The sequence below is a fragment of the Danio rerio genome, chromosome 5, assembly GCF_049306965.1.
Source record: "Danio rerio strain Tuebingen ecotype United States chromosome 5, GRCz12tu, whole genome shotgun sequence".
NCBI classification, from domain to species: Eukaryota; Metazoa; Chordata; class Actinopteri; order Cypriniformes; family Danionidae; genus Danio; species Danio rerio.
In genome coordinates, this window is record NC_133180.1 from 12,042,306 (window position 1) to 12,057,927 (window position 15,622).

At 36.5% G+C, this 15,622-nt stretch overlaps 1 protein-coding gene across 1 annotated transcript in view; it reads left to right on the forward strand.

Annotated features, from left to right (window-relative positions):
• The window catches only part of scarf2 (scavenger receptor class F, member 2), a 74,366-nt gene that overhangs the window by 21,781 nt on the left and 36,963 nt on the right, over positions 1 to 15,622 (forward strand). The window contains exons 5-7 of the mRNA XM_073951983.1: positions 2,490 to 2,708; positions 5,026 to 5,154; positions 6,468 to 6,571. Coding sequence (XP_073808084.1) covers positions 2,490 to 2,708; positions 5,026 to 5,154; positions 6,468 to 6,571 — 452 coding nt within the window. The remainder of the gene's footprint in view (positions 1 to 2,489; positions 2,709 to 5,025; positions 5,155 to 6,467; positions 6,572 to 15,622) is intronic.

Sequence of the window (15,622 nt, forward strand, 5' to 3'; positions counted from 1 at the left end):
AGTGGCCTCCATCATCCTTGTGGAAGATGTTTGGAACCACCAGGACTCTTCCTAAAGCTGGCAGGCCATCTAAGCTGAGTGATCAGGGGAGAAGGGCCCTAGTCAGGGAGGTGAATAATAACCTGATGGTCACTCTGTCTGAGCTTCAGCGTTTTTCTGTGTAGAGAGGAGAACCTTACAGAAGGACAACCATCTGTGCAGCAATCCACCAATCAGGCCTGTATGGTAGAGTGGCCAGACAGACGCCACTCCCCGCCTGGAATTTGCCAAAAGGCATCTGAAGTACTCTGACCATAAGAAACTAAATTCTCTGGTCTGATGAGACTAAAATTGAACTCTTTGGAGTGAATGCCAGGTGTTTCGCTTGGAGAAAACCAGGCACCGAACATCACCAGGCTAATACCATCCCTACAGTAAAGCATGGTGGTGGCAGCATCATGCTGTGGGGATGTTTTTCAGCAGCAGGAACTGGAAGACTAGTCAGGATAGAGGGAAAGATGAATGCAGCAATGTACAGAGACATCCTGAATGAAAACCTGCTATAAAGTGCCGTTGACCTCAGATTGTGCCGATGGTTCATCTTCCAGCAGGACAATGATCCAAAGCACACCGCCAAAATATCAATGGAGTGGCTTCACAACAACTTTGTGAATCACCTTGAGTGGCCCAGCCAGAGCCCAGACCCAAATCCTATTGAACATCTCTGGAGAGATCTGAAAATGGCTGTACACTGTCGCTTCCCATCCAACCTGATAGAGCTTGAGAGGTATTGCAAAGAGGAATGGCCACAAAATCCCAAAGACAGGTGTGCCAAGCTTGTGGCATCATATTCAAAAAGACTTGACGCTGTAATTGCTGCCAAAGGCACCTCAACACAGTATTGAGCAAAGGCAGTAAATACTGATGTACATGTGATTTTTCAGGTTTTTTATTTGTAATAAATTTGCAACAATTTCAAAACATATTTTCCACATTGTCATTATGGGGTATTGTGTGTAGAATGTTGAAGAAATAAATGAATTTAATCCATTTTGGAATAAGGCTGTAACATAAAAATGTGGAAAAAGTGAAGAGCTATGAATACTTTCTGGATGCACTGTATTCACCTCTTACATGCATTATAGAATATTGCATGAAAAAATGCTTAATAAAACCACCAAAATGCCCATGTATTTTGAAAATGCACATAAAAAATGTCCTCAACTGAGTAGGATAAAGTCTTTGGGCTTTATTTTAACGATCATCATAGCGTGCATTAAACCAATCAGATTCTCATCTCCCATTCCCTTTGGGAGTTGAGTCAGTTGCGTCACACCATGGCCCATTTGCTATTTACATGTTGGAAAACTGAAAAACTGTACGCTTCACTAGCGAGAAAACCGTTAAACTTAGCTTCAGCAGGTTAGTTTACTCCTTTACTTTCGTAGATAACCGAACAGTGTTGTACGCAATCCTCTGAAGACATCCATTTGCCTACATATTTAATTTTGTTTGTTAAGCGCAACGGTTTGTTTTAAAACAGTTTCTAAATTCAGTTCTAATTTCTTAATAATGATAAAGTATGATCAAAAAAACTTGCTTTTATTGAAGCAAATATAAATATGCATATAATAATACTGCTAATAATAATAACATTAAACAAATGCAAATTGTGAATAATAAACTGTAAACACATCTGAATTGCTGTTTTAGTCTTTCCAAAATCCCCCAGCCAAAGCCTGTCTTCAAATTGGTTCAGTATTATTTGCTCCAAAACTGTGTTGGGCGTCTGCGCTCCTAAAAAAATGTCTCATACCTCCAAAAGCCACCATGTCTTCATTTTTTTTTGTCTTCTGAGGCACAAGTAATGTATTATGTATGAAAAAAGGCTGACAGTGGCTTGTACTACTGCAGCAAATTCCATTTTTCTTTTTGATATTTGGTACCAGTTTATCAGGAGGACACGATTAAGTTTTTTTACTTTGTTTTTACATTTGTTTTCATTCACTAATGTTTTATGCAATATTCCAGTTGTAAGCATAAAAAAATGAACATCTTTGGGTGGAAACAGACGTAATCTGAGAATTTAACTGAAAACAAACAGGATGTGTATTTTCAGATTTCAATTCTAGATTACAAGGGCAAACTTTTTTTTTTCTCCTAATGACGTCCACAGATGAATTGTTCACCACAAAAGTACAGTAGCAATGTGAGCTAACAAAATCATATGGTTAGTTTTGATTTCATTTATACTCTAAAGAGATAAATTGCATTTTGAAATACATTAAAATAAAATACATTAAGAGAAAAAACAAAGAAGCTTTGCATCAAAAGATTAAACTACTTTTCTATATACTGCATATTATAATATTACACTTTCCAAATTTTAGTAGATTTTTTTTTTGATCAGCAGTGCATTTGCAGAGCTTTAAATTCAAATGGTTTTATAGCAGTACCTTGCTCTCTTCGTTTTTGGCTGACCGTATGTGCTCCCTTTTCACTTGTTTCAGATGTGGTCACTGTAAAGGTCAGCAGCCCTGTAAGGTGACAGAGGGTCACTGTGAGACTTGTGAAAGCGGCTGGAATGGGACCAAATGTGATCAAATCTGTGCAGGGGGTTACTTTGGAGAGAACTGTAAAGATCAGTGTCCACCATGCAAAGACGGTCACTTCTGCAACCGCATCGATGGAAAGTGCTCACACTGCAACCCCGGCTGGATCGGAGACCGGTACGCTATAACTATAGATAAGATTACTGTTCAGTTCAGTTCATAAAATTAAAAAATAAATAAATAAACAAAGAATAAAATAAAATATAACATAAATTAATTAAAAATAATAACATAAAAATAAAAAAGAATAAAATAAATATTACATTAAATTATATATATATATATATATATATATATATATATATATATATATATATATATATATATATATATATATATATAGTTGACTGAATAATAGGATGGTCATGTACAACCACTTGACGATGGTCACCTATATACTTTAAGTCAAATAGCTTCTGTTTTCTTAGTATTTATTTTTAACTTATTTTTATCACACCAACTAACAAACCTGCTATTTTCTGACTGGTAAATGCCACTAATATCGTCACTCATGCTCAAAAAGCACATTCAAAAGAATAACACAACTTTCAAGTTGATGTCACTCGAGTGTCTGATGGGGATCATATTTACCATCAATAAAATTGTTTTCGACTAAAAAAAAACTTTTAAGTACTCCTTACATTGATTAATTACAATAGATGGGCATAGATTGTTTTTTTAATTTAGATTAATCTTGAATTCTGCCAAAGACATTCAGAATATGTGTGCTACCCAAGTAATAAGTCTTTGAGCACGGGTTTCTCAAGCCAGGTGGTGCATTAGACCAGGGGCTCATCTCCAAAATGTATCACAAACTGCTTGAGAAACTGTTCTACTATGACAATACTTGTACAATATACTTGTGTTTACTGACTGGTGAATTTTGAACTGTTGGCCTACATAAGCTCCAAACAGCGACCTTAATCCGACTAAAGTCATAACTGATCTAAACAGAAATGGAATTAAGACGTGGAGTATGCTGATATTAGTAGCATTACTGAAGTAAACACCACAATCAAGCTATTACCGTCTTGTAGCACTTTTCGCCATATTTTGCGACAAGAAACACAGATGCGGCTGTCAGTAAAGGACTGCGTGCAAGCACATGCACGCACGCACACACACACACAAATCACAAAATGAGGAAGTTTTTTTTTTCCCTTCCATTTAAGCACGCGCGTTAGTAAATTCAATAACACTCTCACCAGTCCTTACTCCTCATTTGCGTCTAATACCCGAGTTTGTAATGGGGCATGAATGAAACGTTCATGATTTAAACTGAAACTGCCGAACTGCAGTTAAAGTCAAGCATCCTGCTGATTTGATTCAGAAAGGCACTTTTTTGTCAGACGGCTCACCGGTCAGGTATACATCCACGCTAAATTATCAAGGTGAAAGTCACCATAGATCGCGTAGAATAGACCCAGCTCCCAACCCAACCTTGAGAATAGATTAACGCCGATATTTATTTTATTTTATTTTTATTTTTTTAAATCGCTCAATCAGCGCAGCCTGTTAAGGCTGATAATGGCGCATCACTATTAATGACCCAAGGTTTTATCATGTTTCTTTGATTAAATACAGATTTTCATTTTTGCATGGTTCAAATGACTCAATTCTGATTTTTTCTCCCATGTGGCACAGATCGGATATGGCCCATGTACGTGTAAACAAGTAAAAAATCACATGGATTGCGATTTACTCAAATCAGACTGTAAGCAGGCAGATCAGATATTCACCTGTCAATGCGAGTCACGCGTCATTAAAAACCATAGCGAATAACTCAACTCTTATGCTTTCATTTTAGTGCAGGCTTCAGCAGAGTCCCAAACCCTAAATCTCCTACACAAGGACTAAAAAAGCTTTTATATTGTCCTATAGCACAAGTATTTAAGCATGTTAATGAGAGAGAGACAGTGCGCAACATCTGCCTTGTAACCAGTATAAACTAATATTTAACTGTGGCATCGTCACATGCCTAAATCATGGCATAAACATGACATTAAGAAGCCTACTGGTTTAAAAAGGCCTAGATTAAAAGAAGACAGACAAATGAGAACTTTTTCTGTCAAACTATAGTAAAACAACTTGTCAAAAAGAAATTTAAAAAAATTAAACCCTTTGACCAGATTAAAAACAGGAATGGAGAAAAGAGTGCTCTTTTATTATCAGCTGTCAGTCAGCGCCCGCTCTTTTTTTTTCCTGCTCATTGTGCCTTTGCCGTGTGCTGTGTAAATACAGACAATCTGATACGAGTCACTTTTAAAAGATTATGTGAGCAGGTCAGCAAAAAAAATTAGATGCAGTCACAAAATCAGAATTGACCATCAAGATCTGCAGTGTAAATGCAGCCTTAGAGACTGATCTGATAAGAAATAGCCTGAAATAGCTTTTGAATTGATTCTCAGTGTGTTTCTTTCATGTTTTTGTTCAGCTGCGAGGTTCGCTGTCCTAACGGCACATACGGAGAAAACTGTGAGAAAGACTGCAGTCACTGCTTTAACGGAGACTGTCATTTCGCCACAGGAGAGTGTCTGTGCGACCCAGGATTCTACGGGACATAGTAAGTCACATCTCTGAGTCACGCACATATTTAGGTCATCTTGAAATCTGAGCCTGTTTTCATTAACCAGTGAATCACAAAAACAACAGAGAGTCATTCTTAACGGTTTAAAGATGAGCTTTAAAATGCAGTGTGCAAAATAAGACAAAAGCACACACTCAAATGTAAACTTATTTGTCTTTTTAGAAAGTCTTCATGATGCTCAGTGGAAACAAATTCAGCATTAAAGGGGACCTATTATGCTATTTTTACAAGATGCAAAATAGACCTCTAATTATTCTAGAGGTTGTGTATGTAAAGTTTCAGCTCAAAATACTCCACAAATAATGTTTTATGACTCTTTGAAATGGCCACTTGTATGCTGTGTTCACACCAGATGCGGAACACCTTACAAATAGACGCGTAAACATTGAGTTTACTCACTTCATTTGCTCGTCAATTTCACTTCACAAAAGACACGGATTTGCATCATGGGCTGAGCTTCTGTTTGCCCGGTGACTCTGGCTAAAATGGATTTTATTGAGAGAGTAGTGGTGATTAGGAAGGCTGAAAAACAGCGTAGATTCAATCGGCGCTGTGTCTAAGTCCACTAAATCCTTTCAGCTCTGTGAGTTCATCAACTCCTCCAGAAACCATGGCCCAATTCCAATTCTACCCCTTAGCCCTTCCCCTTAGCCCTCACTTTGCACGTTCCTATGAAGGGGTAGGGGTGTCCCAATTCTCTTTGGCTTGAAGGTGTGGGGCTAAGGGGAAGGGGTAGATAGCCCTTTGAATAAAGACTTTTCAGGAGCACACTCGAAAAGCAAGGTGTAAGAAATTTTTTTTTCAGGATTTTTAATATATTTTAATTGAACACCTCACATCACTTAAGGTACATAAACAGTTTGGTCTTATATATTGTGAAAAGGCAAAGCTGAAAATTTATGGTTAAAAAGCTGCTGACACACGTAGGTACCTTCGCGCCGGCGTTAACAATGGCTGCAGAGGGAACATTTTGAAGTGGTGACATCTGTACTAGGGTTGGGCCGATAGACGATGCCATCGTCCATCACCGATGGCCGATAAACTTCATGATGCTGAGCCAACATCGCGATCCTTCACCCCGCCCCACAATTATATTGATATATAACTTATTATTTGCATGTCATCTTAATAGCAATGACGGTCTTTTCTTGAGCTGCGTAAAATTTTGCATATAGCTGCCACTTGCACGGCTGACAGCATCGTGAGGATGAAATGAAGGATTACATACTGCTACATAATGCTCATACTGATTCTCTTACAATTTGTTTTTGCATTTATTTTCATTTTAGCTGCAACCTGACCTGCGAGTTGGGCCATTTCGGAGTCAACTGTGCCCAGGACTGCCCATGTCACGACAAAAACTGCAACCCAGTATCCGGAGCCTGCAACTTATGTAAGAAACCCTTCCTTCTCCTCTTGTTAAAGTCACTTCTCTGGCTTTTGTTATGTCATTTGCCATGGAGACACAGAAGAGTTCCTGAAGTGTTGAGATGTGCTCACGGGGTTCAACATCACTCATATTTTCCATTGCGTTAAAGGGAGGAGAACAGCTGCCTGGTTGAGGCAGAGGTCAATATGAGATTCAACCTTTTGATTCACTGTGAATTTGCGAGCATGTCATTGAAACGAGAAGTGAAATCCAGCAAATGCAGCATGACGGCATGTCAGGATCATTACATAAATTGGCTGCATCTAAAAATCGCCTACTACTCGAGTACTACATTTAAATTTACCACACGACTGTTAGAAAAGTATGTTCTATATAGCAGGGGTTCCCAAACTTTTCAGCTCGCAACCCCCAAAATAACAATGCCAGTGACTCGCGACCCCCAATACCCTCTGAGGTGGTTATTAATACAGAAACCTTGCATGTATTTGGCGCACACACACCAATAGACCCAAGTTTATTCTTTGTTTTATTTTTTTAGTGCTGTAAATGTTCCAGAAAGCTTAACCTGGTATTATAAAATCAATCAGCTGCATCTGACGCTACTGCTGTGTCTTTAGCATAATGTAATTATCTCAGGCGTCGCATTCCAATAGAACTAGTAACTATAAGCTACTATAGTAACTATATACAGTACTATATACTATTTAGTAGGTTATAAATGAAATATGGTAATTCTTATGGTTTAATAAAAATAAATAGATTTTTGGAAATCACCAGGCGGCCCCCACTCATTGTCCCGCGACCCCTTGGGGCGTCTCGACCCCCACTTTGAGAATCACTGCTATATAGTATGAATGCCAGTAGTATAAATGGAATTTGGACATACTGTACTACACTACCAGATAAGAGTCTTCTTGCCTATCCAAGTTTTAGGAACAACAAATAATAACTTGACTTCTAGTTGATCATTTGGTATCAGAAGTGGCTTATATGAAAGGCAAAGGCCTCTAGATTACGCTTCTAATTACTTTTCTAAAACATTCCAGGGTTCTAACCACCATAGACAATTCTGAATAATTAGAAAATGGCCAAAGTGTCCCTCCCAAATATTTGACATTCCAGCACAGTGCTGCTTCACTTCAATATTCACTGCTCATCGTCACAATTACTGCCAATAATATGAAAGTAGGCGGCGTCAATGGTTTAAAGAGGGCAAGTTCCAGTACAAAGCATCAGTTAATATCCTGAAAGAGAGCAGCTGTTTTATAATAGAAATGTACAACCACAATAGACAATAAATAGGAATATCCAGTTATAAAAATTATTACTGGTGGCATGGTGGCGCAGTGGATAGCACTGTTGCCTCACAGCAAGAAGGTCCCTGGTTCAAGTCCTGGCTGGGCCAGTTGGCATTTCTGTGTGGAGTTTGCATGCTCTCCTCATGTTGGTGTGTTTTTCCTCCGGGTGCTCCAGTTTGCCCCACAGTCCAAAGGCATGCACTATAGGTAGGCCCACCCGGAATCTGCGCGCGCTTCTTAATGGTGAGTGAATGCTTGAGTGAAGCGTGTTAATCTATATTTATTCAGTTTTTAATTAATTTCAGTAATATTATTGACTAATGTGAAAATGTTCATCTGATTTATGTACAATGCAGTTTGCACAGTAATATTTTCTGTCTTTTACTGGATATATTGTATAACAAACTTGCTTTATTTACCAAACAAAGTGAATGTAATAGGATTTGCATTTTCAGCATTAAAGTTTAAAAAGATATTTTTTTTATTTGCAATATTAAGGTTTTAGTTATGATATTCTCAAAATAATTCCGCAGAAATCTGCAGACTTTTACCAAAATTCTCAGCAGAAATAGCAAAAAACATCCGCAGATTCCGTCTGGCCCTAACTATAGGTGAATTGTATAAACTAAATTAACCATAGTGTATGAGTGTGCGAATGAGGGTGTATGGGTGTGTCCTAGTACTGGGTTGCAGCTGGAAGGGCATCCACTGCGTGAAACATACTGGAGTAGTTGGCGGTTCATTCTGCTGTGGCGACCTTTGATAAATAAGGAACTACTGTAAGCCGAAGGAAAATGAATGAATGAAATGCTACTACTTTTTCCTGTAACTGTATTTTGAGACATACATAAAACTATCAGTGTGTGTATTTTAAACTATTGTTAGCAAACATTCTAATATCTTTACTAAATTAAATCTAGAATTTCCTTAACTGGTCTATTTATGCAACAAATTAGTCCACTTCAGTGTTCAAGACATGTTTATGGCTTTGTTTCTAGCATTAAAAAAAAAGCTTGGAGCCTAATATTTACATGGCTTATTCAGTGTCAAAGCTATTCAATTTCATTTCATGAGACTCAATCAAAATTTATAGGGGTCGTAAAACTGAGAAATCAAATCCCCCTTGATCTTCTGACATGAGAGGTCAGTGTAATATAAAACATCCTGTAAGTTCCAAAACTTACAACTTAATTGTTAGTCTAAAAACAGCACAAACGAACATTGTGCTACTTCAGTGTGTAATGTGGCTAAACTCCATCTCTGCTGAAGATCTGTTTAGCTCCGCCCACCAACTATTAGCCAACCCTACCAGTGAGTGAATACTTTGATCGACTATCCACCATGCCTGTACAGTGATTCTGATAAAGGGAATTGAAACGGCAGAAAATAGCATCCTAAATTATTATAGTTTTTTATCTGCAAATTTTGATAAAATCACAAGTAGACCTCAGAGAACAGTAGAAAATGATAATAAAAATGCAGCTCATGACCCCTTTGAGTTATCATTAAAGGGATAGTTCACCCAAAACTGATTCTCATTTTTTACACATATTTCATGAGTTCCAAACCTGTGTGACTTTCTTTCTTTTATTGTCCAAAAAAATTATTATTTTTTTTTTTTTTAAGAAATCTGTAGCCATTGACTTTCATAGTCTGTTTTTTCCTACTATGGAAGCCAATGGCTACAGGTTTTCAAAACAGGACAAAATAGCTTTCTAAACAATCTCTAAATAGTTTTTTTGTGCAAATCATGATAAAATCATTACTAGATCTCAGAGAGCAGTAGAAAATGAGAATAAAAAGGTCAGTTCACGACCCCTTTAAGTTATCAGTAGAGGAATAGTTCAACCAAAACTGAAAATTCTCATAATTTAAGCATAATTAACTTGTTCCAGACATATTTGACTTTCTTTCTTTTGTTAAACAGAAAATGATATATTTTTTAAAGAAATCTGTAGCCATTGACTTCCATAGTATCTGTTTTTCCAACTGTGAAGCCAATGGCTACAGGTTTTCAAAACAGGACAGCAATAGCTTTTTAAATGACTTCTAAATAGTTTTTGTGTAAATTTGTCATAAAATCATAAGTAGACCTTTGAAAACAGTAGACAATAATAATAAAAAAGGCAGTTCATGACCCCTTCAAGTTATCATTAAAGGGATATTCACCTATAACTTTAAATTCTCATCATTTAGACATAATTTACTAGTTCTAAACCTGTTTGACTTTGTTTCTGTTGTTGAACAGAAAATAAGATATTTTTGAAGAAATCTGTAACCATTGACTTCTGTAGTATGTTTTTCCTACCTTGGAAGCTAATGGCTACAGGTTTACAAAATAGCTTTCTAAATGACTTCTAAATATTTTTTTATGTGCAATATTTATTAAAATCATAAGTAGACCTCATAGAACACTAGAAAATAATATTAAAAAAGCAGTTCACGACCCCTTTAAGTTATCACTAGAGGGATAGTTCAACCAAAACTGAAAATTCTTATAATTTACACATACTTCACTTGTTCCAAACCTGTTTGACTTTCTTTTGTTGAACAGAAATAAGACATTTTTGAAGCCAATAGTTGCAGGTTTTCTAAACAGGACAGAAATAGCCTTTTAAATGACTCCTAAATAGTTTGTATGTGGACATTTTTATCAAATCATAAGTAGACCTCAGAGAACAGTAGAAAATAATAATAAAAAAGTCAGTTTGTGACCTCTTTAAGTTATCACTTAAAGGGATAGTTTACTCAAAACTGAAAAATGTCATCATCTACACATACTTCCCTTGTTCCAAACCTGTTTAACTTTCTTTTGTTGAACAGAAAATAAGATTATTTCTAAGAAATCTGTAATCAGAAAAACGGCACAAAATATCTTTCTTCAAATAAGCTTTCTTCAAAATGTCTTCTTTTCTTTTTTTAATGAAAGTTTATAACCATTTTCTGTGTAAACTTACAATTTAAGTTATATATATATATATATATATATATATATATATATATATATATATATATATATATATATATATATATATAAAGTATATAAGTTTTATGCAATGCAAACTTCAGTATCACTGGATTTGATTAATTTCGCATAAACAAACAAAAAAATCTATTGGAAACTTACGCAGTCAAAAGAAACACAGTTGCTACTGGTAACATGCCTGTGTAGTCTTCACTATGTAGGTCACAGGCGTAGACAGCAGCAGTTTAACATGGCGGCCTTGATGGTGTTTCCAGAGTGGTGTCTTATTTTTACGGCTGTGTTTTTTGGCTCTTTTCCTGCCCGCTCAGAGTCACTGCTGTTTCACACAGCTGAGAGAAATACTACAGGAAGAGGGAGAAAGAGAGTAATGAGGAAAGGTGTGGGTCAGCAGAGGTTTCACAGGGACCTGAGTGAAAGCAGTAATGATGTCATACTGACCGACCTTTAGTGAGGCCTTCCTCAAATGCAGCTGTGGTTTAGGACATACGTGTGTGTGTGTCTCCTCAATATCAATCAAAACACCAGGAATGAGAGAGAGCCTACTGCACAAATTAAATAGTCATCAGTTTTTGTGTATAAAATGATTAAAGTTGAAGAATTATTATAAATGGAATAGATTTAGCTGAAAACATGTTTAACTTTAATTCGATTTAAATTCAAAATTTTTAGTGACATTTTGCATATTGTACATGAATTAAACAAAAATATTATATTCCACCCTCTTTAAAGGTGCTGTATGTAAATCTTTGACTCTTCTATAGCATAAAAATATGATAACATATTTGCAGATATTTAAGAAACACGCTAAGTGAACATTCTTCTTTATCCGAAAAACAATGCTGAAGTCAGATGCAGGCCAGAGCGTCTGTCTTTGTTTTGGTTCTTTTAATCTGCCCACTGCCAGTTTAGCCAATTATATTTCAGTATCCCGGGTTGCCTTGGTGCAAAACATTACATTTGATTTATTCAGTCAGGAAGACTCTCAAAGCTTTTGTCTGTGACCGAAATGCGACCTCTGGTGGAAAGTAGCAGACTCCGAAATGAGAGGCAGATTCAAAGTTTCACATGAGGTGGTTATTAATTAACAAGTAACATCAACATTATCAGTGTAAACATTAGATGAGCAGGTTACAGGCCCGGATTGGCTAATCAGGAGGACCGGGAGAATTCCGGTATCCCTAGCTGCTTGCACTCTCAGCAGTCACACTTTTTTTTTTATTTATGTATTTGACCATGGCCTCAATCTTTTTATTCATTATTTTGACACTGCTCCACTCTTTATTTATTTTCTCACAGCCCCGTGAGCAAAATGCAGCCTGCAGGTTAATGATGATGTAATTATTATTCGACCCCAAACAGCAGCATCTTGCTCATCAGCAAAATCATTTAAGAGATACGCGAGAGATGGAAAATTTATAATGAAAAGCAAAGTACCAAAGGTGGTACTGAAAAGGTCAGAATTTAAAAAGCTAAGTATATTTTCATTAAAACCAGCAGCAGCGAGAGTACAACATCACATGAAGACGATGAAATGGCTAGTAAGTTAATGTTAAGCTAGTTAGGAGCAGTGCTAAACAACGACGTCTGCAAACCACCGTTTATGTGCCGAACGTTTATTTGTTTTATAAGTTAACTCTTCAGCAGCAGCAGCCTCTCTTGTAGTTTGCTGCTAACAGTGAAGAGCCAAGCCCCGTAACGTTACCAAGCACCAGTCATGAACCCAACACACTAGAGTGGGCTGGTAGGATTGTCATTAAGTGAATATAAGAATTTGAATAATTAATATTAATGAATATTACACCTGCTCAATGAAAATCAGATGATTCACTACATTAATAAATCTGACATAACTTGGTCATAAATGTAAAAAGGGAAGAAAAAAATTAAGCCATCAATAAAAATGAATTCTGTGGTTAAAAGAATCTTGCAGATAACAGTGCAATACTTGTTTTATTCTTTATTTGTGTGTCCGCGGTTGACGTTGTTAGAGGAAGATATTACCAAACGCACCATCATTACAGTGTCAGCACAGTGGTCAGAACGTTGCGTTACGACACCGCTGGCCCGAGTTTGAGCCTCACATGAGAATTTTATTTATTTATTTTTTCATTTTTAGTGTTAACACATATTATACTGTTTGGGTTACTTGTATAGGTGTACATTTTTTATTTTTATTTTTTGTGCGACCACCGTTACAAAGGACTGGATATCTATAAAGGATTTCGCTGAGAATATATATTTAGATATTGCAGGAAAGACCACTGTAATGTTTTAAAGAATAGTGTTGGAGATTTAGCTACCTTTTAATGTTCTCATTTTTATGAAAAACATTTGAAGTTCTAAAACAGCTGAGCCATGAGAAAGACGTGATAGTGTCATTAGAAACTGAATTGGAAATGGTGTTATTTTAATATAGTCAGTCGTTCACTAAAATGGGCTGGTCCAAGGCTTGAAACTCCACGGCTAAAGAGGAGTCCCACTCCAGCCCTGGCAGGTTACATTGTAACCCCGTGTCCTAACAACATGCTACGTGACGAGATACGCAGTGATAAGCAATTTGGCCTTTTGCACTAGACGAAATACGACAGAAATTTAAATACAGCCATTCAGAAGCACAGAATATGTGCACTCACTGCACTCCAAAGAAATTGTAAGGTTTATAATCTAATTAATACATATTAAACCTCTTTAACATTATTAAATGTACATGCTGAATCACTGATAAGTGATGGCTTGCACTGAGTCACAGTTCTAAAGCTCAATTTCAAACAGTTTATTTTATTTTCTGCTGCTGCTTTCAGTAGTATGGCAATAAATGTGATGTAAAATGGCTTTCAAACTCCCAATATTAGCATTAAACACTGAATAAAGCACATGAGGTCATCATGGTCAGTTTGTGCTGTTGTTCAGCTGCAAGAAATATAAGCAGTTTCTGAAATATCAATTTTAGGTGTTGGGTAGGACGAAATCTCCTTTTAATATGGAGAATATTCCTTCTATTGTGTGCTGTTGCTTTTATTTACCACACGATTTAAATCAACTTTTAAGCTCGATAGTCAGGCACATCCCTGTTGATGTCCTCAGTCTGGCAACCTCTGCTTGCGGGGGTTTTGAACCAGGAGTGCAATACCTAGTTTAACCACATGGTGTCAAACTTACATACTGTACCTTTTCGTACAACATGCTATTCTTTTAGACATGTTTACATTCATTCTTACTTAAGAAGAGTTAAGAAATTAATATTGGGTGGAATCTTTCAATAACAACAACAATAAATTTAAAAAAGTTGTTCAAACAATCATTATTTTCCAGGACGAAAAAAAGCTATAAATTACAATATTTGTAATTTAGAAAAATATGAGTACTGCACGATATTGGGGCAAATAACAACATTGCAATCTTTTATTTTTCTAAGCCAATAGAAAATGAATGAATGAATGTTTCTGGAGCAGCACTGTTGAAAAAAAATTCCTCAATTGCTGTTAAAAAATATCTAAAAGTCTGGGCGCAGTGGGTATCGCTGTCGCCTCACAGCAAGAAGGTAGGTAGTTCGAGCCTTGGCTGGGTCAGTTGCCATGTCTGTGTGGAGTTTTGCATGCTCTCCACATGTTGGTATCGGTTTCCTCTAGGGGCTCCAGGTTTCCCCCACAGTCTAAAGACATGGGCTATAGGTGGATTGAATGAGCTAAATTGTCCATAGTGTACTTGTGAACGAGAGTATATGGGTGTTTCCCAGTGATGGGTTGCAGGTGGAATCATTCCGCTGTGGCAACCCCTGATTAATAAAGGGACTAAGCCAAAAAGAAAATGAATGAATGAATGAATGACTAAATGATGAATGCATGAATGAATGAACGAATGAACGAACGAACGAAAGTCTGCTGTAACAAAATTACAAACTGCAAAAATAAGAAAAAAGTTTTCTTATTCAGTCTTTTCTACACTTGTTTCTAATCCAAGTATCTAATAATTCTTAAATGAAGAAGCATTTTCTAAACAAGCAAAAATTTGTTTTTCCGTAAAACAAGCTAAATATTATGCTAATGTGATAATCTTGTTTTTACTTTGAAATAAGAATCATTTTCTCAGCCGTTTGGCAGATTAGTTTGCTTGTTTTAAGGAAAAACTAGCTTAATTTGAACATTATTTCTGAAAACAAGACAACACTTGCTTGTTTGGAAAAACCTTCTTTATTTAAGAAATTTTAGATATTTGGACTAGAAACAAGATTTTAAAAAGGCGAATTTGCGGTGCAAACGCCACACTTAAGTGTCTGATTATCACTCTGCTGGTTGTGTGGATTTGGGTTAAAGTTCTTGGCTTTATTGATGTTGCTGGAATTTATCACACATGCATATTGAACTGATCATTTAGTATGATCAAATGGAGTGTAATCGAACAGCTGAAATTATTCATTCTCAGCGGTGCCAAGTTTAGCGTCCCAGCATTGTCCTTTCTTTTTTATGAACGGAAGAGCCAAATGGCCACACATTCTGCTCCAGTGATTATGCTTGTTGGCAACAGATGCAAAGAAGCCACTGGCAGACTTCCTGCATCTCACAGGACACAACTGTTAGCCCTTAAACTCCTGAACCAGTGGCATTTCAGCACATTTATACACGGTGTACTTTTATCAGACAAAACTCTAAACAATAAACATGTAAACACTTTTTAATGAGAATATGCAGTGATGCAATACATGATCATTCTTAGCATGGAGTTTAAAAATATTGGAAATTGGTTTCGAGATGATTCGAGATGAGTTCAAGA